Source organism: Anoplophora glabripennis, unplaced genomic scaffold (genome assembly GCF_000390285.2).
Source record: "Anoplophora glabripennis isolate ALB-LARVAE unplaced genomic scaffold, Agla_2.0 scaffold58, whole genome shotgun sequence".
NCBI lineage: Eukaryota > Metazoa > Arthropoda > Insecta > Coleoptera > Cerambycidae > Anoplophora > Anoplophora glabripennis.
The window spans coordinates 1,363,118-1,388,707 of record NW_019416277.1 but is presented as its reverse complement, the minus strand read 5'-3'; the positions used below and the strand labels follow the sequence as shown (position 1 = coordinate 1,388,707).

The 25,590-nt window shown below is 31.4% G+C and overlaps 1 protein-coding gene across 1 annotated transcript; it reads left to right on the top strand.

The window, feature by feature from the left end:
- Positions 1 to 2,792: 2,792 nt before the first annotated feature.
- LOC108917602 lies at positions 2,793 to 24,343 on the top strand. The gene is made up of 5 exons (XM_018724291.2): positions 2,793 to 2,968; positions 5,932 to 6,043; positions 11,805 to 11,948; positions 21,475 to 21,626; positions 24,006 to 24,343. The coding sequence occupies exons 1-5, from the start codon at positions 2,820 to 2,822 to the stop codon at positions 24,220 to 24,222; spliced, it is 774 nt and encodes a 257-aa protein (XP_018579807.1). The 5' UTR covers positions 2,793 to 2,819; the 3' UTR covers positions 24,223 to 24,343.
- Positions 24,344 to 25,590: the final 1,247 nt, after the last annotated feature.

Below are 25,590 nucleotides of genomic sequence, written 5' to 3'. Positions count from 1 at the left end.
TGACCGAAGAACGCAGTTTTGTGAGCAGAAATGTAATTGAGACGACAAAACTTAGATTTCACCCGAAAGATTATTTTTTCTGATGGGTCTACTTTTTGACTTAAATAGACACGTAAAAAGACAAAACTGCAGGTAGTGGCTAACTGAAAATCCTCATTGGACACAAGTCTGTCACACACAGCATCGTCAAAAAATAAATGTTTGGGTAGGAAATTGTCGAAAACCTCGACCTTATTTTTTTGAAGAAAACTTAAATGGAGAACGCTACTTGGACTTTCTTCAGTTTGAAGTCCCCGCTTTAGCTGTTGTGTTTTCTTATCCACAAGATAAGATATCCTCTTAATGGCGTATGGTTCCAACACGATGGGACACCTCCTCATTTTGCAATTGCTGTTCGATAATTTCTTGACCTAACTTTCCCTAATAAGTGGATTGAACACAAAGGTCCTATTGACTAGCTACCAAGGTCACCGAATAACCCCTTTAAATTTCTTCTTATGGGGTTATTTGAAATCTAAAGTTTATGTGAATAGATCAAATAATCTTTATGACCTGAAACAGAGATTACAACAGGAAATAAGACTTATTCCAGCAAAGGTAATTAAAAACGTTCAACGGGAAACAATCCTTCGTCTACAAAAATGTATTGAAGTAAACGGACAAAACATTGAATATTTATTATAAAGCAATTGTTATTTGAATAATGTTTTATGATTAAGCATTAATTTTTTTCAATTTATCACATTTCAAACGTCATTATTACGAAAAAAACTGATTTTAGAGAAATGGTATGTTATACAAAAAGTGCTCAGAATTTGCCGTAAAATTAAAAAATGGCAATGTTCCATTAAAAAAAAAACAATGATGACGCATATATTCTTCTTGAGATACCCTGTATACAATTTTCTTATGTCAAAAAATCCGCAACTAAAAATATTAATCGACGTACCCGAGCCTTCTTGTACAACATACCTAATTGCATATCTGAATTTTAAACTAACTTCCATCATGAACGCACTGTACAGGGTGTCCCGAAATTAATGCAACAAAATTTGGTCACAGTGTCGGGTGTCCCAAAATTAACGCAAGATTGAATTTTGCTTCATTTTTTATGTTAATGAAAACAAAAACAGCGTGACAGCTGATGGTTCAGGGTTATTAACAATGTTGCGCTACATGAAAGAACAACGCTTTTTAATTGTTGAGCAATATTTAAAAAATAATGTAGGTTTGGCAGCTACAGCTCGCACTTTTCATAAAAAATATTATCGGAATAGTAGGTTTAACTTCATCAACCGTGAAGAGATTAATTGAAAAATTCAAGGAGACTGGATCAATTAGTGACCTTAAACAACACAAAACATCGAAGTAGTTCGTGAGAGTATTGCTGGTAGTCCAGGAATATCAATTCCGTACTGTGGTCAAGAACTGGACATTTCAAGAAGCTCTCCACAGCGTATTCTCACGAAAGATTTGCATCTTAATTTTAACAAAGTTCAATTGACTCAAGAACTGAAGTCTACTGACCACGCAGAACGAAGAGAGTTCGTTGAATGAATTATGGAACAAGTTTATGCCGATTTTTCGAACAAAATCATCTTCTGCGATGAGGCTTATTGTCATCTTGATGGCTTCGTTAATCGACAAAATTGTCGCATTCGAGGTTTAGAAAAATCAACGAGTGAGTGAGTTGAAAAGTAAATGCATCCACAATGTGTCACTGTTTGGTGCGGATTTTGGGCTTGAAGCATCATCGGACCATTCCTGTTCGAAAATGAGGCTGGTCAGGCAAAAACAGTTGATGGTGCTCATAATCGCGACATGATTATCCCGTTTTTTTCACCTGAATTGCAAGATATGAATGCAAACGACATGTGGTTTCAATAAGACTGTACCACATGCCATACAGCCGGAGAAACAATTCAATTACTGCATGAGTCATTTCCTGGTCGTGTAATTTTCCGTCTTGGTGATGAGAATTGACCACCCCGATCATGCGATTTGACGACGTTGGACTTTTTTCTTTCGGGTTTTTTGAAGTCTAGGGATTATATCACCAAGCCTTTGAAGGAGAAAATTGAGCGCTGTATCAACGAAATTCAGCAAAACGGTCATGGAAAATCTCGATAAAAGAATGCCAGCAAAGCCGTGGAGGTAATTTACCCGATATGCTATTTCATACATGGCTTTGTACTGTAGATCAATACAAAATTTACACTTTTTAATTAAAAACCTCTGTTTTCTATTAAAATTACTTATTGCATGAATTTTGGGACACCTTTTAGCTAATTATGGTTCAACATGAATATTTGCTTTATTAATGTTTAGTAGATTGCTTTAGTCACTCACTATACACACTAGTTTTGTCAGTTGGAAGCCTTTTACACTATCTTTTAACAATTTACTGTTACTAAAGTCCCATTCAAATTTTATTTGCATTATACTTCAAATCAGCATTTTTGTTTAGCTTTTTTTGTAATAACTAATTCTACATTCAACACTAATTTATTTAAATAGGTACATAAAGCTTTATACCTATCACTTTCAAAAGATAAAGTGTAAAATATTTTTATATATTTACTGTAAATACACAATACAATACAATAATAAAAATATCTATGAATACATCCCTCTCACGAATACTTCAGTAAGAGATGTCGATTCTATTTTAGTCCAATCCCACTCAAGGGCTTATCTATTATTCGACAACCAATGGATGTTAATTATATTTTAAAATTGTATCACTATAAAAGGTGTAAACACTTATAAAACAACTACAGTATTACCTCAACATCGCACAAGTTTATAGTTCCTCAGTAATGATGAAGGTATTTATTTTACTTACTACTGTATTTGCCTTATCAATGGCAAATGAAATTCTTGATGTTAAAAATATGACGGTGAAAAACCTTAAATCTAAACTGGATAAAAAATTGGTGGATAAGATCTTAAATAAATATGAGGCAGGGTAAGTAGATAGATTAAAAATCATGTATAGAATGCGGTTCTCTTTACGACAGAAAAATGATAAGACTATGTAAAAATGTATAAAAAGTGATAAACATATTTATCTTAAAAACTCTTAACGAATGATATATTTCAAATATATCAAAGGACACTTGAATTGAGTGTATTAAATTTAATTGGAGAATTAATAAATATTTATAGGCACGTAGTTTAAACTATAAAAATTTTGTCTTGTGAACTTTTGAACTTTTGAGCTTCTTTACTAAACTGCATATTAAAACTATTAAACTGTATTCCCAACTTTCAATTAAAAATTAACTCATCTTCCTAGCTATGACTGACTGCTTTGGAAAAAGATCACAAGAACTTCTACCCACAATGCATTAACAAATGTTCCTACGGCTTACTTTATTCTCATAGAATTACCAAAGTATTATTACACTATTACAGAGTGATTTGACAACAAAATATCCAAATATTACTCCAAACAGTTCAGTTAAATATTAATTGACAGGTTCAGAGAATTGAAAGAGCAATTTTCGTATAAAGTGAAACTAAATACTCGAATCAATAATAAATTTAAATTATGTATGTACATCCTACTACATCCCACTCTCAGATCCAGTATTTTGTCCCAATCTCTTCGTTGCATGGTTTATTATAGTATAGTAAATATTATCGCATATCAAACTTCCTATTTGTTCACTTTCATTGGTCTATCATACTTATTAGATCAAAAAGTCTATATGATTTCACATTTTACTTTATTTTAAAATATTTTAGTCACATAGTTTCTCATCTCTAAAGTAGCGGAATATATTTTTTAGATTTATTGATTTATTTACCAAAAAATCCACCTGCTAAATGTTGGAAAAATATAAATTTGTTTTCTCAATGTTGTCTTAGGGNAATTTGTGAAGTATTTCCTAATGAGTTATCCAAAATTTCGAGACCTATTGGAATTGCTTCGTCCACATATTCAGAAGAAGAACTCAACATTTAGATCTATCTATCTTCTAACCGCAGGCAGGTTTGATATTTTCCATGCTATTATATGGAGAAATATAAGTTTGAGATTCTAGACGAGACAACATGAACGGAACACGATCGGAACACAGTACCTTAAATGAAAACCAGCCTTCATACACTTATTAGATCAAAAAGTCTATATGGTTTCACATTTTACTTTATTTTAAAGTATTTTAGTCACATAGTTTCTCATCTCTAAAGTAGCGGAATATATTTTTTAGATTTATAGATTTATTTACCAAAAAAATCCACCTGCTAAATGTTGGAAAAATATAAATTTGTTTTCTCAATGTTGTCTTAGGGAGAAAAATAAATAGTTTATTTACTGGCGGCTATTTATTGCCGTTTTACCAGAAAAAAATTTAAATTTTAAAATATTAACCTGTACCAGCTTTTTTTTCCTTATATGTCGTATAATTACACAGCCACACAAAAAAAAAGTTTTTCGAGTCTGAAGGTCAGACTATGTCTACTACAAATTTTCGGGGTCGCTCAATCCGAATTCGTGACCCATTTAACCCCATCACGTCAGGTTTTACCGATAACCTCATATCACCTCATAACCCTAGCTGTCAAGTCCTGTTGCACACAACGGTCCTGTAAAGGAAGCTGTTCACCCACAATAACCCCTTAATCCTATACATTCAACCTCAAACCTCCTAACCCCATATATTCCCATAACCCTATAACCCTATAACCGACAACTCCAGTAACCACGTTACTCAGTAGTTTAACTCTCATCGCGGGATATATCAGGGCTCTATAAACAGAATATATTTAACCCTATAATCCCCGACCCCTTAACCCCATAACTCTATAAACCCATGACCCCATAACTCCCATAACCACGTTACGCAGTAGTTCGATTGTTTGATGCAAGGAATATCTTTGTTGGCTCCCAGTTTCATCATCTCCATTAGATTCTCCTCTCCGTCAATTACAAAAAAGCCATGAACTTCATTTGGCATGGTATTTTTTAAATTGACGGAGAATCTACTGGAAATGATGAAACTGGGAGTCAATAACGATGTAGACTATGTTCCTTGCATCAAACAATCGAACTACTGTGTAATGTCGATATTGAAGTTATGGGGTTATAGGGTTATGGGGCTAGGAGGTTAGGGGATTATAGGGTTAAATATATTCTGTTTATATTGCCTTGATATCTCATCCCGCTATAAGAGATCAAGTCAAACTACTGAGTAACGTGGTTATTGGAGTTATCGGTTATGGGGTTAGGAGGTTTCAGGTTGAATGGGGTAATTGTGGGTGCACATCTCCCTTTTTAGGACCATTGTGTGTAAGAGGACTTGAAAGCTTGGGTTATAAGGTGACATGAAATTATCGTAAAACCTGACGTGATGGGGTTAAATGTATCACGGATTCGGATTCAGTGACCCCGAAAACATATAGTAGACATAGTCTGACCTTAAGATTCGAAAAACATTTTTTTTGTGTGTTATAATTGCATACAAAAATTTAATTCCTTTACTAGCCGAACATGCCCTAGGAAATATAAGTGCTCTATTGGTCACAGTAGGTATTAATTCAAAAATACATCAAAGACCGTTTTATAAATAAAAAAAATCCTAGGAATTAAAAATAAATTCTTGGAAATATTGCTTTATAGTGATATTTATATTTGAATTAACTTACACTTTTTAAAAGAATTATCAAGGAACGAAATTTTACTTTTTAAATATCATAAAATTAGTAACAAAATACCTTAAATAAGTAACAAATTCAGATCTACATGTAAATTACCTCGACGACCATAATGGTAAATAAATCTGAGAATAAATCACATAACGTACCTGCAGAAAAAGCGTTTGTATATATTTTTCCATCTTATTTTATTTTTAGAATTTCTTTCAGCTAAATGTATGCAAAATGATGGTAGCTTTTATTCAAAGTACTTATTTTTGCTTATTTTAGGGAAATTACTGCGCTGATCAACGAGTATTCTCACACGGTTTTTATGAACATTGAAAACTATGCATTAGAAAATAATCTAGACCCGCTAGCCTTAGATGACATGAAACGAAATGTAAGTAAATTAATTTAAATTAATTTCAAGGATATTTGACAAATGATACCACTTGAGATACCAAGATAATAAACGATATTAATGGCATAGATAAATTGCATATTCTTCGATATTCAATTACTTGATATTAATCTAGAACAATGTTGTATTTTTTTACTTTTATAACTTTGCAAAAAAATATACATTGGTACTTTAATTGTCACATGTAGTTACAAAATAATTTGTGCATTTACGGATCGTACTATAGTTCCTTTAGGAGCAATGTAAAATCCACGTTTATATACACTGTAAAATTACTGAACGTTCGAAATTTACTACACAAATGAGTGAAAGCACACGCCTAATTTGTGTGTGAACATACCACTAAAACGCACTGATCGTTGAGAGAATTGGCTGGTCATGCAGTATTGGCTTTATCGTCATGATGTAAACACTTTGTATAATAACACGTCCCACAAAAAAAGTGGGACGTCCGAAAGACAATACTATGGTATCTATACAGGGTGATTAAAAAATTTGGGAATAGATGCGGCATGAGAAATGGAGTTAATAACATAGAAAAATTTTTTGTAAAATCCTTATAGTTTCCGAGAAAAAAATTATTGAAGTTATAGTAAATTCATCCACTACATAGCTGGACAACTGTAGTCTCTAGCGTCATTCGCAATACGCGTGGAGAGCCATGTGACTCCTAATACTGAAATCCGTCGTTGCGGTAGTTTTTACCTGTTATCTGTGTTGTTTACAACAGCTTTTTAGTAGTTAGTGTCAAAAATGGTTTGCGAGTATAGCAACTCAGAGTTGATGGATATCGTTTTAATTTATGGTGAAGCAAGACAGCATTTGTATTATGGTGAAGCATTTGTGTTATGGTGAAGCAAGACATCATTTGTGTTAGTTCGTAGAAAGTGAGTAAAACGGACCCAAATGTGTTTACACGTTAGAGAATAAAATTTTGAACAATTGTTGTTGTAACATGGGCTATGCCAAATGATTTTATTATTTAAAAACACAAATTAATTTTATTAATAATTAATAAAGGCAAAAGCATTTGAATTTGCCGATATAAAATAGGTGCTATAAAATCCTATTTATTTCTTTCCTTGCGAAAGTTTTTGTCCGTTTTTATCACACCGCCATGCCGCTCATGCCTCGCATTGTGCGAGGTCAGGTTTTACAGTGGACCAGTTTCCAATGCCGTGCAGAAGTGTATTTTTAAATCAATTTCGAACTGCCCTTTTTGATTTTTTCTTTACGAAATTGTATTTGTAAGGGCCCCTGTACATCCAGAATTTTTTTTGGATAAGTTCTGAATCACCCTGTATATTTTTGGGGTCGCCGAGTCCGTGTCTGTTTGATCCGGGTTAAGGTCAGTTCAAGATCAAATGTGGAGAATCAATTGCCAACAAAGTAAACCTACATATCTATACGTTTTTGGGGTCGCTGAATCCGAATCTCAAGTTCTAAATTCAAAACAAGATAAGCATTTATGCGTATTAAAATTTGAGTAGTAAATAAGATAAATGTACATTAATTTACACAGTGAATCCGTATCGATTGAGGTTCTTGAGAACAGTTATTCAAGAAAAGAGGTTCTCTGCCTTATCGAATTCCTCACTTTGTAGTTTAAAACCAAACAGACTTTTATACGCATCTTTAAACATTGTTGGATCTTTCTACGAGCCTCATACTTGCTACATACTCGTATTCTTAGATGGTAAATTCTTGTAATAGTAGTCTCTTCAGTAGCCAAGTTTCCCAATACCAAACAGTAAACAGTCGCATGATGACGACGATTGCGGGCCGGTTTGCTCACAGTGAACAATAGCCGAGACTGAGGTTCCTAATCCCTGCATCATAACAGGTTTCCTGCTCTGCCATGACGCGACGACAGAAACACCTTCACCCAGGGATTTAGTTAATGACAGAAAAAATGTACAAAATGTCGTTGTCCACCATCACCACGCAAAGGTACCCTAGGTAGCAAACACTTTAGGTGATCAAGACTTCTTCGATACGTCAGAAAATATACTCCGACAATGCAAGAATAGAATAAACCTCAATCAGCATACGAAAAATAAATATAAAAATTTGTTTGGTTTTGAATCCCAAAGTGAAGAATTTGATTGGGTTTGAGGAGCAGGGAGGAAGATTTCACAACGGTATTAAGGAAATGTAGCGTCCGTTGGTACCAAGGCAGATATAATATAAACATGTCAGTCGATTACTGCTGGTGAAAAAAACGAGATTTACCATTGATATCGACAAAACATGAAAGAAGTCTATTGCGCAGATCTTTTGACAAAATAGTTCAATATTATAAAAGTGAGTAGTTGTCTCCGTAACATAATAGTGAGATATAGTGATTTCATGTGATTCATCAAGGCAGAAAACCTCTTGATAAACTGTTCTCAAGAATCTCAATCGATAGGACTCCTGTGTAAATTAATGTACATGACGCATTAATAGACACATTGGTTTAAAGCTTACTTGATTACCCAAGATTATTGATACTAGAATTTTGTCATGTCAAAACAATTAACTCGAGAGCCACGTGCTCAGAGTTAAGGCTTTCTTTCTTATCTTATTTGTTACTCAATTTTTAATACGCATAAATGCTTAACTTGAGTATTTTCAGATTAGAACTTGAGAGTATTTAGCAGATCTGATCAGGTCAAGCGGACACCGGATTCGGATTCAGCAACCCCAAAAACGTAGATATAAATATGTAGGTTTACTTTATTGGCAATTGATTCTCTACGTTTGACTTTAAACTGATCTTAACCCAGACCTGATCGGGTCAAACGAACACCGATTCGGATTCAGCGACTTCAAAAACGTATAGATGTGTCGATTTACTGTTTTGGTAATTAATAATAATAATAATAATAGTATATTTTTGACTACAAGTACTATTACATTTACAATTTACAATACATTGTAGGTAGAGCGTCTAAATAAACGAAAAAGAATACAATTTTCCATTAAAACCAAAACATGGTTGTGCATGGACAGTATGGCTATAATCATATTGATGACGCTTATATTTATAAAGATAAAATGAAATAACAGTAATATAAGTAGTATCAAAGAACATGCAAACTAAGGAAAAAAGTAACTAAACCTAAAAAAAAGAAAAATTATATATTGAATGGACTACGTGTACAAAGCGTCAGGAAAGAAGGCTATTTAGTTAAGAATTTCAATTAGATTCCTAGTTTCTGTTCTACCTAATGTAATTATATATTTTTTAAAAATCTTTTTTATCATGTTTAATGATTTTATTTTTGGCATTTGTGGCAAATTGTAAAAGATTTTTTGTGACAGGTGAGCATGACAGCGGTATTTCTTTGTGAAATGTCAATTTTTGCATTATTATTTTCTTTATATCTTGTACAATAACAATGACTGACTTTTACAAACGTTTTGTTTTTGTAGATAAAGAGAACAATCTAGTGCATATACTAATATCAAGTATTCTAGTTTCTCGGAATAATGTCTCAGATAAATTAGCTTTTTATTATAAATTATCTTTATTATGCGCTTTTGTAGTATATCAACTTGCCTAAGGTGACAATATGCAGCGCTCAGTATTGCATATTGCAGTCTTGATTGGACTAATATAATATTTTTAAGTGTGATAAATCTAAAATATTTTTTAGGTATTTAAAACGATAGTATTTTGATTATGTTACTTGTATGAACATTCCATCATAAATGAGAATCAATGGTGACTCCCAAGTATTTAAAATCACTTTTAGAATTTAATATTATATTATTTTTCAGTAACAGAGAGTGATATTTAGGTAGATATTTTATATTGTTGAAAAATGGCATAAAAATGTTTTTTCGTTGTTTACCGTTAATAATTTGTGGGTAAACAATTTAAAAATCATTGACAGGTCTATTTCAGTTTTATTTTTTAAATTTCCCATGTTTCATCGTTAAATAAAATAACAGTGTCATCTGCATAACTATTTGGCCGGATGTAAAAGAAGTAAGGATATTGTTAATATATAATGTAAACAAAATTGGTCCCAGCACACAATCCCTTGGGGTAGGCCGTAATTAATATTTTTTTCTGTATTATGCATATTATCAATTTTTACTACTTGCCGTCTGTTTGACAAGTAATCTCTAAATAGTTCATTTGGCGTACCTCGTATTCCTGCATTCAGCAGGACTTCAAGCATCCGAGTGTAAAATCCAAAAATACGCATAATGTTGGCTTACTTTTTTTCTAAAAAAATTAGTTGATACACCCTCTCTAAATCCAAACTGTTTCTCTGAGATAATATTATTTTCATCAAAAAAATTCGCATTATTAAAGCTCTTTCGAATATTTTCGCGAACGTTGATATCATTGAGATTGGCCTATAATTATTTACACACTTTACATAACCATTTTTATACTTACCAGTAAAAAAATTATTAAATTATTCTGCAATACTATCAGGATTGTCACAGATAACGTTATTATTATTTAATAACACTTTGGGTTCTTTACGATTTTCAAGAATAGAAATGTTTTTTACTACTTTCCACAGGTTTTTAGGCGTATTTCTGTTGATATTTATAAGTTTATTATAATAATCGTATTTTGCATTCTTAATCAGTTTGTTTAAAAGTTTTCTATACTCAATATATCTATCTTTTTTTTGCTCATTTGCTGGTTCTCTTTTAAATTCTTGATATAATTAATAATATTAATATATTTTTTTCATTAACTGAGTTTACTATTCCTTGTGTGATCCACTGTTTACGTTTTATGTTATTTTCTTTTAATGTTTTGTGCTTCTATGTTTTTAATTAAAGATTTTAATAAAGAAATAAATTCCTCTGTCAAGGTGCTAGCATCTGTTTCATTATAAAAACTAGTCCAGTTGTAGCTGTTCAAATCAATTTTTAACTTTTTATAGTTTATACAACAAATATCTCTGACTGGATTATTATTGGACTGATTTCTTTTATAGCTAAACCTAATATTGTTGCTCTATGGTCAGTGATATAATTTTTAAATACCATAGAAACACTGTCTTGTTCAAAACTAGAATTTTTACAATTCACAAAAATGTGATCGAAACAGTTACCTGTTGCACAATGTACCCTCGTGTTTTTATTTATGATTGATGCAAAACTATATTCGCTTAATGAATGTGTCAAGATACTTATGCACAATATCATTTTCCATATTAATTTTTATATTTATATTTCCTACTAAGATATGAGAAAAAACGTTTAAATTTTTTGTTTCTTCCAAGTGCAGATTCAGTTCATCTAAAAAAATATGTTAACTAGTAGATGGCGATCTATATAAACAAGTTATGATTATTTTTTTATGATTTTTAAGTAATACACTCAATTGTATTACCTCACAATATCCAATATGACAAATTATATGTATATGTGTATTCAAAACAATTTTTTAGATATACTACTACCATCGTTTCTATTTAAATTCCCATCGGTATCGCTATAATTTTGAAATATATCAAATATTTCCCCAGAAATATTAACTTTTTGTCCATATGAAAATACGTATATAAAATCACTTAGCGTAAGGTACCAATAATAAATGAATAGAGAAAGCGATAATAAAAATAAATAAAATAAAATATTATTAAAAATGCTCTAACAGTTATTTTGTGTTCTTTAAAATATCTGATAATAATAATTATAATGAATATCGGCCACATGTAAATTAAATTAAAATATTCATGCATTATCTGCATTATATTAATGGTCTCGATAAATTTTTTAGTTTCTTGAATCATCCATCACATTAACCAATGGACGTCTGAGTGGAATTGCTACTATTGATAGGGCTGATGATGTTACTATATCTTATAGTTCTGATGCCAGAACATTAGAAATAGATCTTCCAATTATCTTCACCAACCTAGCCGTAAGTACCTATAGTACTATACATCATTTATATTTAACTAATATTACTTTTGTTAACGTGTCATTCATAATTAAGAGGTTCAGATAACGTACCTTTGGTACCAGTCAACGCTTGGTGAACTGATTCCACAATAAAATATTAGATCAACGAGTAAGTGGTACAGATATTTATATATCAATGAATATATAATAAGTTAACCAAACTTTAACCATTAAAAAATAGTTTTTTTTTTAGAATAATCTCAGTTCAAATATATCATATTTCTTTGTTTTAAAGGAAAGGTAGAAGTGCTCAATTTTGAAAGCATATTACATACACATTTAATTTTGAACAAATCATTTGCGTCATTTGGTTTTTCTTATATGCCCTTCATTGTCTTGTCTTGGGTGTTTGTTCACTACAATCCTCCTCCACTTTTGTTATCTATCATTACTTCTATTTTGTTCATGATAATTTGGTTCTGCACATACAAAAAACAAATTATCTTGAATATGCATAAATTACTTTACTTTTTTAAGAGCATTCTGTATATAGTTTGAAAATATAAGTGACAGAAAAACGATTAAATAGAGAATGTGTTAGACGATTTTATTAATTTAACGTACATAGACTAGTTCTAACTATTTGAATTCTTGAAATTTTTGAAAAAAGCGAATGTTGCATATACCGCAACTTTTTTATTTTTAAGTATTTTTTATTGTCACAGTTACTTCTGGGCAGATTACTGATTTTTTTTGCACATCTAATACATTATTGGGAAACTAAAATAGTGCTCTCTTCAATTCAATTCAATATCTCCACAACAAGAAATACAGATGATACAGAGAGCTTCTCTAATACGAAACGTTGAAGTAGTTTAAGTGCTTAGTTAAACACTTTGTAAATTGTTACTACATTAATGATATTACTGATTTCAAATAATATTCTGAAGAAAACGGTGAATTGTCTATAATGTAACAGATGTTCCTGTTTCAAATTATCTCAAAAATCTAAACGGTTAATATGCGAACGCTATTAAATTATAGTCCAGTTGGTAGAGGTTCGGCCTGTGTCAAACTTTGATAACCCGGAAATAACTACACAGGCCTACTTTAAATGATGAGTACAATAACAGGCAAATTTGCTGACAAAGTATTTTATCAGGAAAAAAGTTATTAACAATTAATAGTGAAAAACATTTTTTTTTAGTAGTTTTCTTTAAATAACTCAGCGGGATGACTTTGTACGAAAAAATGCTTAGGACATGATTTTGTTCGTAATAAAAATAGCTACAAAATGGCGGTGGTCCGATTACGAAATTTACAATAACAAAGCCCTGAGATTGAAAAAACGGCATAAAACGTCAATTTTTTAAAGTTGCTGTAAAAATGTCAATTATAAACAAAAAGTGATAAAACTTTCGAAAACTATAGTTCAATATATATACAATAATGACGCTAAAGCCGAAAATCAGGAGAGCAAAACTTTTTGTTCTATAAGGTGTTATACATTCATCGGCATCTGAAACTCGAAACTTTGCCAAATTTGTTCGAAGCTTTGCTGACACTTGAAATTTGGTACACACATAGTGTAAATATGCAGAAACCAAAAGCAATTTGCAAAATTCAAGTATCTTCATTTTTGCAGTTTTGGTAAGGTTTTATACGTCACCCTAGTTTTATACGTCACCGTTTTTTTAATTTTTGGACGTATATTTATGTATATTTATAAAATATTCCATTACGGTAGATTAGCCAGCATAATTACCTACAATTTAAAAAAATATATATTTTCATCGTTTAGATCCTAAGCTACTTAACATTTTGCGCCTGTTAGCCGTAGTCGTACATTATTCAACATATTAACATAAAACAAAATCGTACGTGTGGGGTAAACCTTTAACTTTAAGTAAACAATTGTTTAAATTTACTGTTGCATATTTCTAATAGTATACAAGCGCCGAAGAGCGGAGCTCGCGCTCGAAAATGAAAAGTTAAAGGTTTACCCCACACGTACGATTTTGTTTTATGTTAATATGTTGAATAATGTACGACTACGGCTAACAGGCGCAAAATGTTAAGTAGCTTAGGATCTAAACGATGAAAATATATATTTTTTTAAATTGTAGGTAATTATGCTGGCTAATCTACCGTAATGGAATATTTTATAAATATACATAAATATACGTCCAAAAATTAAAAAAACGGTGACGTATAAAACCTTACCAAAACTGCAAAAATGAAGATACTTGAATTTTGCAAATTGGTTTTGGTTTCTGCATATTTACACTATGTGTGTACCAAATTTCAAGTATCAGCAAAACTTCAAACAAATTTGGCAAAGTTTCGAGTTTCAGATGCCGATGGATGTATAAAACCTTATAGAACAAAAAGTTTTGCTCTCCTGATTTTCGGCTTTAGCGTCATTATTGTATATATAGATATTGAACTATAGTTTCCGAAAATATACCGTTTTTTCAATCTCACGGCTTTGTTATTGCAAATTTCGTAATCGGACCACCGCCATTTGTAGCTATTTTTATTACGAACAAAATCATGTCCTAAGCATTTTTTCGTTACAGTCATCCCGCTGAGTTATTTAAAGAAAACTACTAAAAAAAATTTTTTTCAAAATTAAATTGGTAATAACTCTTTTTCCTAATAAAATACTTTGTCAGCAAATTAGCCTGTTATTGTACTCATCATTTAAAGTATTCCTGTATAGTTATTTCCGAGTTATCAAGGAAATGTCACCAACAGTAACTTTTCGGCCTCTGCGGACTGGACTATTAATAATAGTCGAGGGCTTCCCAGTACATTCATCACCGAATCTTTTTGAACCTTTCGTATCTAATTGAGTATCCTATGGTAAAAAAACCGATTTGGATCAAGTTGGAACAATATTAGTTCCTTAAAAAGTTATCGGACTTATAGGAACATATTTTTATCATGGTGTTAATAAAATAAAATAAAATAAAATAAAATAAAACATTTTTGAAGCCCGCTAACTTTTTAAGGAAGCAAAAGGAAGTAAAATTTTGCTAGTTAACTAGAACTAAATTTATTTTCAACGAAAGGAGCTATCCCTGAAGTGTGGACCATTCATTTCCGGATACCCTATATTTGGAAATACAAAAGTCGTTACTGATAGACTCAATACGAGATCCCAATCTAAATCATCAGTTGTCTCTTATGTTTTATTTGCAATTTTGGATGGAAATGGTGGAATTCTTGTTCAATTTTCTAAACGGCCTAGTTTTCGGGATACGGGGTGTTATATTTCTGATGTAAAATAATTAAACTTACACTGAAGACTTCGTATTTCATTATTTTGTCAAATGAGTCATAATTGAGTTATTTTTTTGCCTAAAATAAACTTACCACACAGTTGAATACATTGCAAATAATTTTCTTTTAAGTTCGACAAAGTCAGTGGCGTAGAAATTTATCTCTTGCTATTCCTCAGAAAATTTTTAATTTCTAATGATTTTTTTGAATTTCTAATAATTAAATTATATTTAGAATCGTATTGCAACCAAAACTCCTATTATATTTTAGTTTTACCAAACAAACAGGATTTTTCATAAAAAAATACCTCGAAAATAATCAACTTTTGCCCTATAAAAATTTTTGATAGGACGCTTCCCTACGGAGACACAGGGCGTTAAAAGTTTCAAATATTTATATTATTTTTCCTGTAACTTCACTGGCAAAAAATATTTAATGATAAAATTTAGGGGGACATTTTTATAGTAGGGACTATTTTTTCATGGACTTAATCCAAAATACACTCCAGTGGCGTAGTTATTGGGGGAGCAGAGGATCTTTTTTGAAAAAAAATCGTACGCTACAGGTTTTTAAAATAATTTTAAATGTTTTTAAAATGTACAATCAATTTGTGGTAATAAAGTATTCTTGTAAAGTATTCGTAAAATATACTGGTCTATAGATAATTGGGAAATCAAATAAGAAGATACTTAAATACCTACGTTCTATTTATCATTTTCTATTGATTGCTAAATGTGTAACAATAAATTCAATACCTGATATTTTCGAGAGATTGCAAAACACTATACAACGCCACTGTTTTAGTCCAATTAAATGGGCCTTTAAATCGCAATTTTGGTCAACTTGCCTGAACTTTTGATATAAATTAGTTTGAGATATATAATAATAACAAAGGACAGTAATTTTTTTTCAACTCCCGGCCAGGGGTGAAAAAATATAAAATAAAGGGCTTTTTCAATATAACTCAAAAGGGGTAAGAGATAGAAAAAAAAGTTTATTATAAAAATTCTAGAGCAAAAAATTAAACATAAAAATGGTCTGTTGACTTTTCCTTATACTATTAAAATTAACAGCGTTCGGGAGACTAGAAGTTAAGGGATGATTTCAGAAATTTAAAAAATTATAACAAGCAGGAAAATCTATGAATTAAAATTTTTTTCAATCTACTCTAAAAAATGTAAAATACCTTTCTAGAGAAATAGACATATTTTTTTAATTTTTAATAAAAAAGTTATAACAATTTCACAAAACGAACGTGATTTTTTTTATCTTTATTTTTATCGGAAAAGAAAATTTCCAAAGCAACTTTTCATTATTTTAAATAATCAATCGTTTGGCATAGGAAAAAATTGTTTTATTGTTAAATGATAAAAATTAACGATAAAAAAATTGAAATTGTTATAACTTTTTTATTAAAAATTAAAAAATATATCTATTTTTCTGAAAAGAGAGCTTACATTTTTTAGAGCAGATTGAAAAAAAAATATATAAAATTAATTCATTTCTCTGCTTATGATTTTTTAAATTTCTGAATTCATCCCTTAACTTCTAGCCACCCTAACTCTGTTAATCTTAATAGTACAAGAAAAGTTTTTTTTATGTAGAATTATATGCTCTACAACTTTTATACGAATTTTTTTTTTCTAGCTCTTACCCCTTTTGAGTTATCTGGAAAAACCCCTTTATTTTATCTTTTTTCATCCCTAACCAGGGGTTGAAAAAAAAATTAGTCATTTATTGTATAATATACAGGGTGAGAATTCACTCCTCAGCGGCCGGATATATATTCTAAAGTAAAAAATAAAACAAAAATGTAGAATACTAAAATCTCGAAAGAGGAGCCGTTTTCGAATAAATTATTAATTTTAGTTCAATAAATGCGCAATTTTCGACTGACTATTCAAGTTGGCCGGACAAAAATCTTGTTGACACGGATTTACTTGACAATGACATATAATATTTATTTGACCTTTAGTATTTGTTGTCGAGTTAAAAATGGCAGCTGCACATACCAACGAAATGGTTTGCTCATACCAACAGAGAATGGGCATTACAAGAATTTCAGCGCAATCCCGATTTTTTCTATAATGTTTTATTCACCGATGAAGCTCATTTCAACCAACAAGGAGTTTTCAATCACCACAACCTTCATTATTGGCATTATGAGAATCCTCATGAAAAGTAAATGTTTGGATAGGTATTTACGGGAAAAGGATCATTAGTCCATATTTTTTGCCAAGAATACTGAGTGGTGAAAATTAGAAGATATTCCTATACAACATCGACTATGTGGCTTCAGCATTATGGTGCGCCCCCCCACATGCCACAATACAAGTACGACATATTTTGAACCGCCGTTTTAAAAATAAATGGATTAAAAGGGGTGGACCAACACCATGGCCACCCCGGTCTCCTGACTTGACTCCGATAGACTTTTGGGTATGGGGAGACATAAAAGAAAAGGTTTATTTTACTGTGCCTGTTGGCGAGGATGATGTTATTGGCAGGATTCGTGAAGCAGTAGCGGAAATAAATGAAGCTAATTTCTGTTCTGTTGCCAGGAGTTTCTACCACAGATTGCAGAAGTGTATTAACGAAAATGGTAATGTTTTTGAAGGTTAGCCAATGCCAGAAGGATCTTCGTTTTTGCTATTTTTTATTTTGTATGGATTTAAATGGATTTTAATGGTGTAATATTAAACAAAAAATTTATAAATTTGAATTTTTCTTTACAAAATTTTCCGAAAACGGCTCCGCTTTCGAGAATTTAGTATTCTACATTTTTGTTTTATTTTTTATCTTAGAGTAGGTATATAACCGGCCGTTGGGGAGTGAATTTTGACTCACCCTGTATAATAATATACCTCAAACTAACTTATATTAAAAATTCAGGCAAGTTGACCAAATTGTGATTTAAAGGCACATTTAATTGGACTATTTTGTGTGTTGCAAAAAGTTTGTTATTTTTCATAAAAACAGATTTTAATAAAAAAAAAATATGGTATGTATTAAATCCATTTCAACTGTAAAATACCAGTACTGTAGGTTGCAAGTTGTTGCTAGGAAACAGTCATAACATTTCTTGTGATGTTGTATAGTGTTTTGAAATCTCTCAAAAATATTAGGTTTTGAATTTATTGTTCCACACTTAGCAATCAATAGAAAATGATAAATAGCAACGTAGGCACTTAAGTATATTCTTATTTGATTTCCCAATTATCTAAAGATCAGTAAATTTTACGAATACTTTACAATAATACTTTATTGCCACAAATTGATTGTACATTTTAAAACCATTTAAAATTATTTAGAAAACCAGATTTTTTTCAAAAAAGGTCTCCCACTCCCCCCAATAACTACGCCACTGGAGTGTAATTTGGAATGCCAGTGAAGTTACAGGCTTTTTTGCCAGTGAAGTTACAGGAAAAATAATACATATAAATATTTGAAACTTTTAACACCTTGTGTCTCCATAGGGAAGCGTCCTTTCAATAATTTTTATACGGCAAATCTTGATTATTTTCATCGGTAGAATACGCCATTAAAGATTGGCAAAACTTATCATTAACACCCTGTATATTTCCTTTGAAATACAATCAATTATCTTATTGTAGTTATAATCAGTGCCGTCGAGATTCGGGGGTCTTCTAGGGTTTGCTACCACTAGTTGATATAACTGCATACAAATTCAGTGAATTTTTTAATTTACTATGTTTTAAGTCAGCTCAAGTTTACCCTAAATTTTAACTAATTTGTGTTTATCTGATAATTTTTAAAAACTTTAACGGCCGTATATCGAAAAATTCATTTAGAACTTACCTTCATGGAAACTTTTTTCCCCAAAATTAAACAAGGATTTTACCATTTCATTTTTTACAACCATTACTGGAAAAGCCTCTAGTATTGAGATTTTTTCAGTTGTTTTCCTTATCAAAAATTTCTGTCACAAAAATACCTCATCAGCAGGCATTTTTTGACCGAAATCAAATTTTGGAAGTAATATTCTTTATAAAATGAACTGATTTTGAGACACTGTATATACAGTGTTTCAAAACATGCAATAACGCTATTGCGAGTTTCGTTAATATTTTTGCAGTATTAATGGGATGTTAAATAAGTTCTCGCTATTTTATAGGGATAATTAATGATTCATTTAAAAAAATTGTAAGAAACATGTCTCTGAAAGTATTGTCCATCGCTAGCCACTACTTTTTCCCATCTCCAACTCTTCATCTTCAAACTGTTTCGGTGCACCAGAGCGTTCTTTATCTTCAACATCAAAGTCATAATTTTTGAAGCCTCTAAACTAAACCAATCTATGTATGTTGTTTGCCACAGAGCATGGTCAACGTAAGTCTCAACAAGAATTATGTGTGCTTTAGCTGCAGATTTCTTTTGAATAAAGTAGTACAGTAAAATTCCCCGCATTTGCTACCAAATTCGACGTGTTTAACACTATGACAAAAAAAGTAGTTTACACTTTGACAAAATAACATACACTGAATTACAAGTTTGCTTATACAGGGTTCCCCATATTAGACTATGCAGTTTAAAAGTCGAATAAAAACTTTCTGATCAAAGTAAATTAACTTTTTAATGGACTGACATGTAGCTAATTTTATGGGATTTATGACTGAAATAAATAATAATTCAATTTTTAAAGATCATATCTTCCAAATGCCCTCCTTCGACTTCAATGCAATTTTGAATTCTAAGTTTAAAATTTCGCATTACTCGACGAAGCAAATCAAACCAATATTACCAAATGATGCTACACCATTAGGATCACATTTTAACAAGTAGGCGCCTGTCTCTAAGCAACGACAAAAGTAAACACTTCATTGTTTTAGTCACAAATGTCACAACTTAATTTAATTTTCATTTTTTAACAATTTTCATTGCGTTATGAATTATTCAATTCAAGAGCGTGTGTTTTCCGTGGAAGTCTACATTAGAACTGGTTCAGTGGAAGAAGTTCGGCGTGCATTTCGACGGCAGTTTGGAAATAATAATAGGGGCGATGCACCAACACGCGTTACAATTTCGGCATGGGTTCGTCATTGGCGTGAAAATGGCTCTGTGCAAAACATTAAAAAACCTGGACGTCGAAGAACGGTGCGTACGCCTGCAAATATTGAACGAGTGAGAGCTGCCTTCACAAGAAGCCCTAAGAGATCTGCTAATCGGCAATCACTTGCCCTAGGAATATCCAAGGGAAGTCTCCACAGAATTCTGCATAAAGATTTAAAATTTCACCCCTATAAATACCAAATGGCGCATCACCTCAGTGATACAGATAAAGAAGCGAGGTTGACATTTTGTCAAGAATTTTTAAATCAGCACCATGGAGGAATACATAATTTGCTAATGAGCGACGAAGCAAATTTTCATTTGGACGGTGTTGTTAACAAGCAAAACTTTAGGTACTGGGGAGCAGAAAATCCTCACGAACTGTTTACCAAAAACCTCCACAGTCTAAAAGTCGTTGTGTGGTGTGGTGTAGCATCATTTGGAATTATCGGTCCTTATTTTTTTGAGGATGAAAATAACCGTCCTGTTACAGTTAATTCCGAGCGCTACATAAACATGTTGCAAACGTTTCTTATCCCCGAACTAACTAGACGGGGACTACTAAATGGTGCCATATTATTCCAACAAGATGGAGCTACAGCTCACACAGCCAGAAACACTATGAGGATTTTGCGAGATTTTTTTGATGGCCGTATAATTTCCCGATTTGGAAATTTGAATTGGCCCCCGAGATCTCCCGATTTAACGGCCCCAGATTTTTTTCTCTGGGGATACCTGAAGCAAAAAGTTTATGCAAGTCGTCCAGCAACAATTCTGGAGTTGAAAGAGCAGATTCAAAATAAAATTGCAGAAATAAATGGAGATTTGCTGCGTCGAGTGATGCAAAATTTTGAACTTAGAATTCAAAATTGCATTTTAGTCGAAGGAGGGCATTTGGAAGACATGATCTTTAAAAATTGACTTATTATTTATTTTCGTTATAAATCCCATAAAATTAGCTACATATTAGTCCATTAAAAAGTAAATTTACTTTGATCAGAACGTTTTTATTCGACTTTTAAACTGCATAGTCTAATATGGGGAACCCTGTAGTACTTCCTTATAGGCGTATTACCATCTTAAACTAAACGCACGCCATATATTGGAAAACAGCGGTAACTTATTCAACGTCCCTATACATTACTTAGAACATATTTTATTGACGGAATATTTAACATTTTTAATTACAGTTCGCATATGACTACCACGTAGTCATTTTGTTGATTGGTCCTAAAGGAAGCCTAGAAGGCGCGATACATGGTTTTAGAATCAACATCAAACTTCAATTCGATTTTAATACGTACCATGTTAAAGTCACTGAATTAACTACTTCTAATAAAGGGTAAGTAAGTTTATGTTGATTTCTTAGGTGAATAATAAATTCTCAAATGATTTTAATACAAGATACAAGAAAAAAATCATATACCTATATGGGGTATTCCATGCCAAATCGCTGAGGCCGACCATTTTAAATTTTTCTGATTTTTTGGTATTATTTAGTACACACTTAGAGTAGCTTTCGTGAATTTTTTCAAATTTTTATTTCAACCCCTCAAGAAGTTATGAACATTTGAATATTTTGGGTAAAAAATTTTCAAATTGTACCTGTAAAACCTGTAACTTTGCAAAAACTGAAGATATCATAACCTCTTATTTTAATTTTGTTCGTTTTGAGTAGTTTTATAGACAAAAATTAAAAATAGTACATTTTTAGTTTTTTGAGTTTTTTTTTATTTTTAAAAGTACTTTTTGAAAAAGAACATCTATTTACTTTTCTTCAAAAAATTAGAAAAAAATCGTCTTTCAATTTTCCAATATATGAGAGGTTCTAGAGTGGGATCTTTTTTATTCAATTTTTTTTTGGAAATAAAAAAATGTGTTCATTTTTTACAGATAAGAACCAAATTTTATTATAGAAGTAAATCGCGATGATTAATTACTAAAAATACTATAATTTGAAAACTACTTCTACTACTAGGTACATAATAATATTATCTTTATTAAATATATAAATTATTATTAACTAAATATTCTGAATTTATTTTACAATATTAAAAAGTTTGTTTTGCATAATGGCATAATATTTGTTACATTTTCGACCGTTTGCTTTTATTAAAACATTTATATGTATACAGGGTCTTACAAATTAGTAGATCAACCTGGTTAACCATATATTCTTTGGACTAAAATAATGGGACAGTTCTTATGTCACTTTTCAATTCGGAGCCCCATTTTCAAAATACAGGGTGTCAAAATTAAAATTTAAAAAATGGTTTTTATTGATAACTCCGGTGATTATAGAGAAATTTATTTCAACTTTAGCACATATTTTGATCTTTAGTCGGCGCACTTTTATGTAATTTTGGTTTAAAATAACAAAGCGTGAACGGAGGAGAGGCGGTTGGCCCATGGACCCCCCCTAAAACGACACCATACGTGATTCAAAGTTGGGGAAGTCGTCTATATTTCTTAAATTATGATACTGGCAATATGTATGTTCTAATCACTTTAGAGCGTGACAATTAATGGTATACAGGCTGTCTACTATAAGAGGGCCACTCCTATGAATCTTGCTTAATATACGACGCACGTCAAAAATCTTTATATATTGTATTTTTTGAGGCCTTTATGCTTGCAAAAACAAATTTGAGATCCATGGCCAACTTTATGAGAAATCGTAAAACATTTTAGGGCCGTCTAACTTTTTTATTTTAAGAGATAGAGAAAACTTATTTTAATAAAATTTCATGGCAAAATTGATAACTTTCACCTAGTGCAAACATATTTTTAAAATATCGTATGTAATTTGCTGCGCCCTCTACGCGGACAAAAAAAAATTGTCATCGAAGCAGGCTGCGGCTACCAAAAATTGCTTGTTTCTTGCTCTTTCATGCGTTGATGACATTTTTTTTGCCCGGGTAGAGGGTGTAGCAAATTACATACGATACTTCAAAAATTTGATTACACCAGGTGAAAGATATCAATTTTGCCATTAAATATTTATCCACAAGATCGCAAATTTTCATTGTACTTTAAACAATAATATCGAAAAGATTTAAATAAACAGGACAATGGCTTTTGTTCTAAATCTCGTCGCTTCGATAAGAATCTTCATATCAGTATGATATGCCCGTATCTGTAACATTACTTTACCGGTCACATTTGCAATAACAGATACTGTAATGAGATATTAATTGATTGCATAAGGTATGTGACAAATTGGATATAGAATAGATGAAAATTGGTTGCATCAACTGCAATGTACTCGTGTATTTCTAATTATTAACTATTAAATATCCAAAAACATATTTCAATTTATTGTCCACGGACACTTTCCAGGACATCGCGCTGACAACATACACGTATAAAGAAATGATAGACCGAACGTCATAACCAGATATTTTGTAATATACGAAATAACACGCGTGCAAATATTTTTTTGGGTATTTTGCTCCACTTTAAAGTAAAAAAATAGAAGTGCTAAAAATTTAAATTTATCAACACAATTTTTTGTTATATTAAATTGAAAATTTTCTATAACGTTAAATACTTATTATGCCACAAGAATAAAGCTTGCTGTTTTCAATTTGCTCTTTTCGTTTTCTTGTTATAGTGGCCAGCCATCAGTTCTAATCTCTTTTTTTTTCTAAATATGTCATAAAAATATATCTGAAGCATAAAGTGTGCATGGAAAAAACAATATATTTATTTATATTTTCAGGCACCTCGCTCTAACTTTCCATGGAAATGGTGTTGTGGATGTAGTTGTAAATATTTTAACAGAGTTTGCAACTACTGTTCTCCAACCACTAATAGCACAGATAATCCATAAAACTGTAACTGATGTAGGGGATAAGGTTGTTCAAGTTGCCAACGACGCAATTGATGACTTTTTAAATCCAGATAATCCTGCATCTGCCGGATACTATAAATTTTAGATCATACACGTACTTTTGTTGGGTGTTTGACAATCTAGGCAATTGTATATGTTTATGTTATTATGTATATAATTTGTTTAGTGTAGGAAATAACTGTCCTAGTAATAAAATTTGAAAAGTATACTTTTTTTATTCATAAAATAACAGCGTTAGATTATTTAGAAATTCTGCAGTACAGCAAGCTGTAGAGCTATGAGCACAAAGAATATAAACAAGCAGATTATCAAGATTTGACCAACAAATATATGCAAATATTTTAAAAAACGCAGACAAAATCGATATCAATAATAATTGCTTCCATGCGGTAACCTGTACGAAGTAGGTACAGTACGTGCGATATTTATAGAGGTTGAGATAGAATTCCTCTGCCGCGATGACATTGGTGGAAAATTTCGAGGCACGCCTCTGCTGCGGTAAATTGTTACAGTGGTTCCGTTAACAGAACTTTATTGGATTTTTCTTTTCTTGGAATTCTATCTCAAAAAATATCGTACGGACTGTGTTTCTTTATTGTGTAAAATGCAAACGAAAGCTCAGTGTTGCAGAAGTTTACTGACCTTCAGAGATAGAAGAAGAACTGAAATTCTTCAGAATACAGTTCATATAATGGAAATGATTTCAGCTGCAGAAGAAGAGCCTAGAGTAGGTAACATCGTGCCACGAGGAACTACTGAAAACGAAGAAATGTGACTTGTTGAAATTGCTATGATTTAATTTAATAACCTTAAGTTTGGAACACCTAGCACAATCAACAGACAGGCTATTCCAAATTCGTTTCTCACTACAGGGATCTCGGAAATGGTAAGAGATACGAACTAGCTTAAATGGGGGCAAAATTGCGTAATCAAATCAAGGCTAACATGATTAGTTTTCGAAATATTTGAAAAAACTGAAATTTTGTAAATTCGTTTTTGTTTAATTTCAGCCTTGTTTGAGGTGATATTGAAAAAAGAAGAACACTTCCTCATGGCAACTTTTTGCCCTCTACCGAAAGGCATAATTAATTTTTATATGTAACATTTCGTTTTTGCAGGACCATTATCAACTTAATTGTTTTAAATACAGCCCTATAAATTTTATTACATTTTTTGCAAGCCTTCATGACCCCCAATACTGTACTGTCTCATCACGAACCAGATTCAGACGTTTTGTCTCGAAAAATTCATGTTCAATGTATTCCTTCCAAATTTATCTAAATTATTTATTTAGATTTCTATGTTTATTGAATTATCGTACGCCCTAAGTGTCGTTAGACCCTGTGAAATTGAATTTTGAGCATTCGAGAAACCTAGAAATAACTATGGGCACGGGATTAAAACTCTAATAATGTTTTATTGTAATGCGTGATGGTAATAGTTTAAATAACTA

What these genes read in the sequence shown, in the direction of transcription:
- LOC108917602 (XM_018724291.2), top strand. Translation starts at nt 2,820, where the DNA reads ATGATGAAGGTATTTATTTTACTTACTACTGTATTTGCCTTATCAATG. An exon ending in TTAAATAAATATGAGGCAGG is followed by an intron (nt 2,969 to 5,931) that starts GTAAGTAGATAG and finishes TGCTTATTTTAG; the next exon opens with GGAAATTACTGCGCTGATCA. An exon ending in TAGATGACATGAAACGAAAT is followed by an intron (nt 6,044 to 11,804) that starts GTAAGTAAATTA and finishes TAAATTTTTTAG; the next exon opens with TTTCTTGAATCATCCATCAC.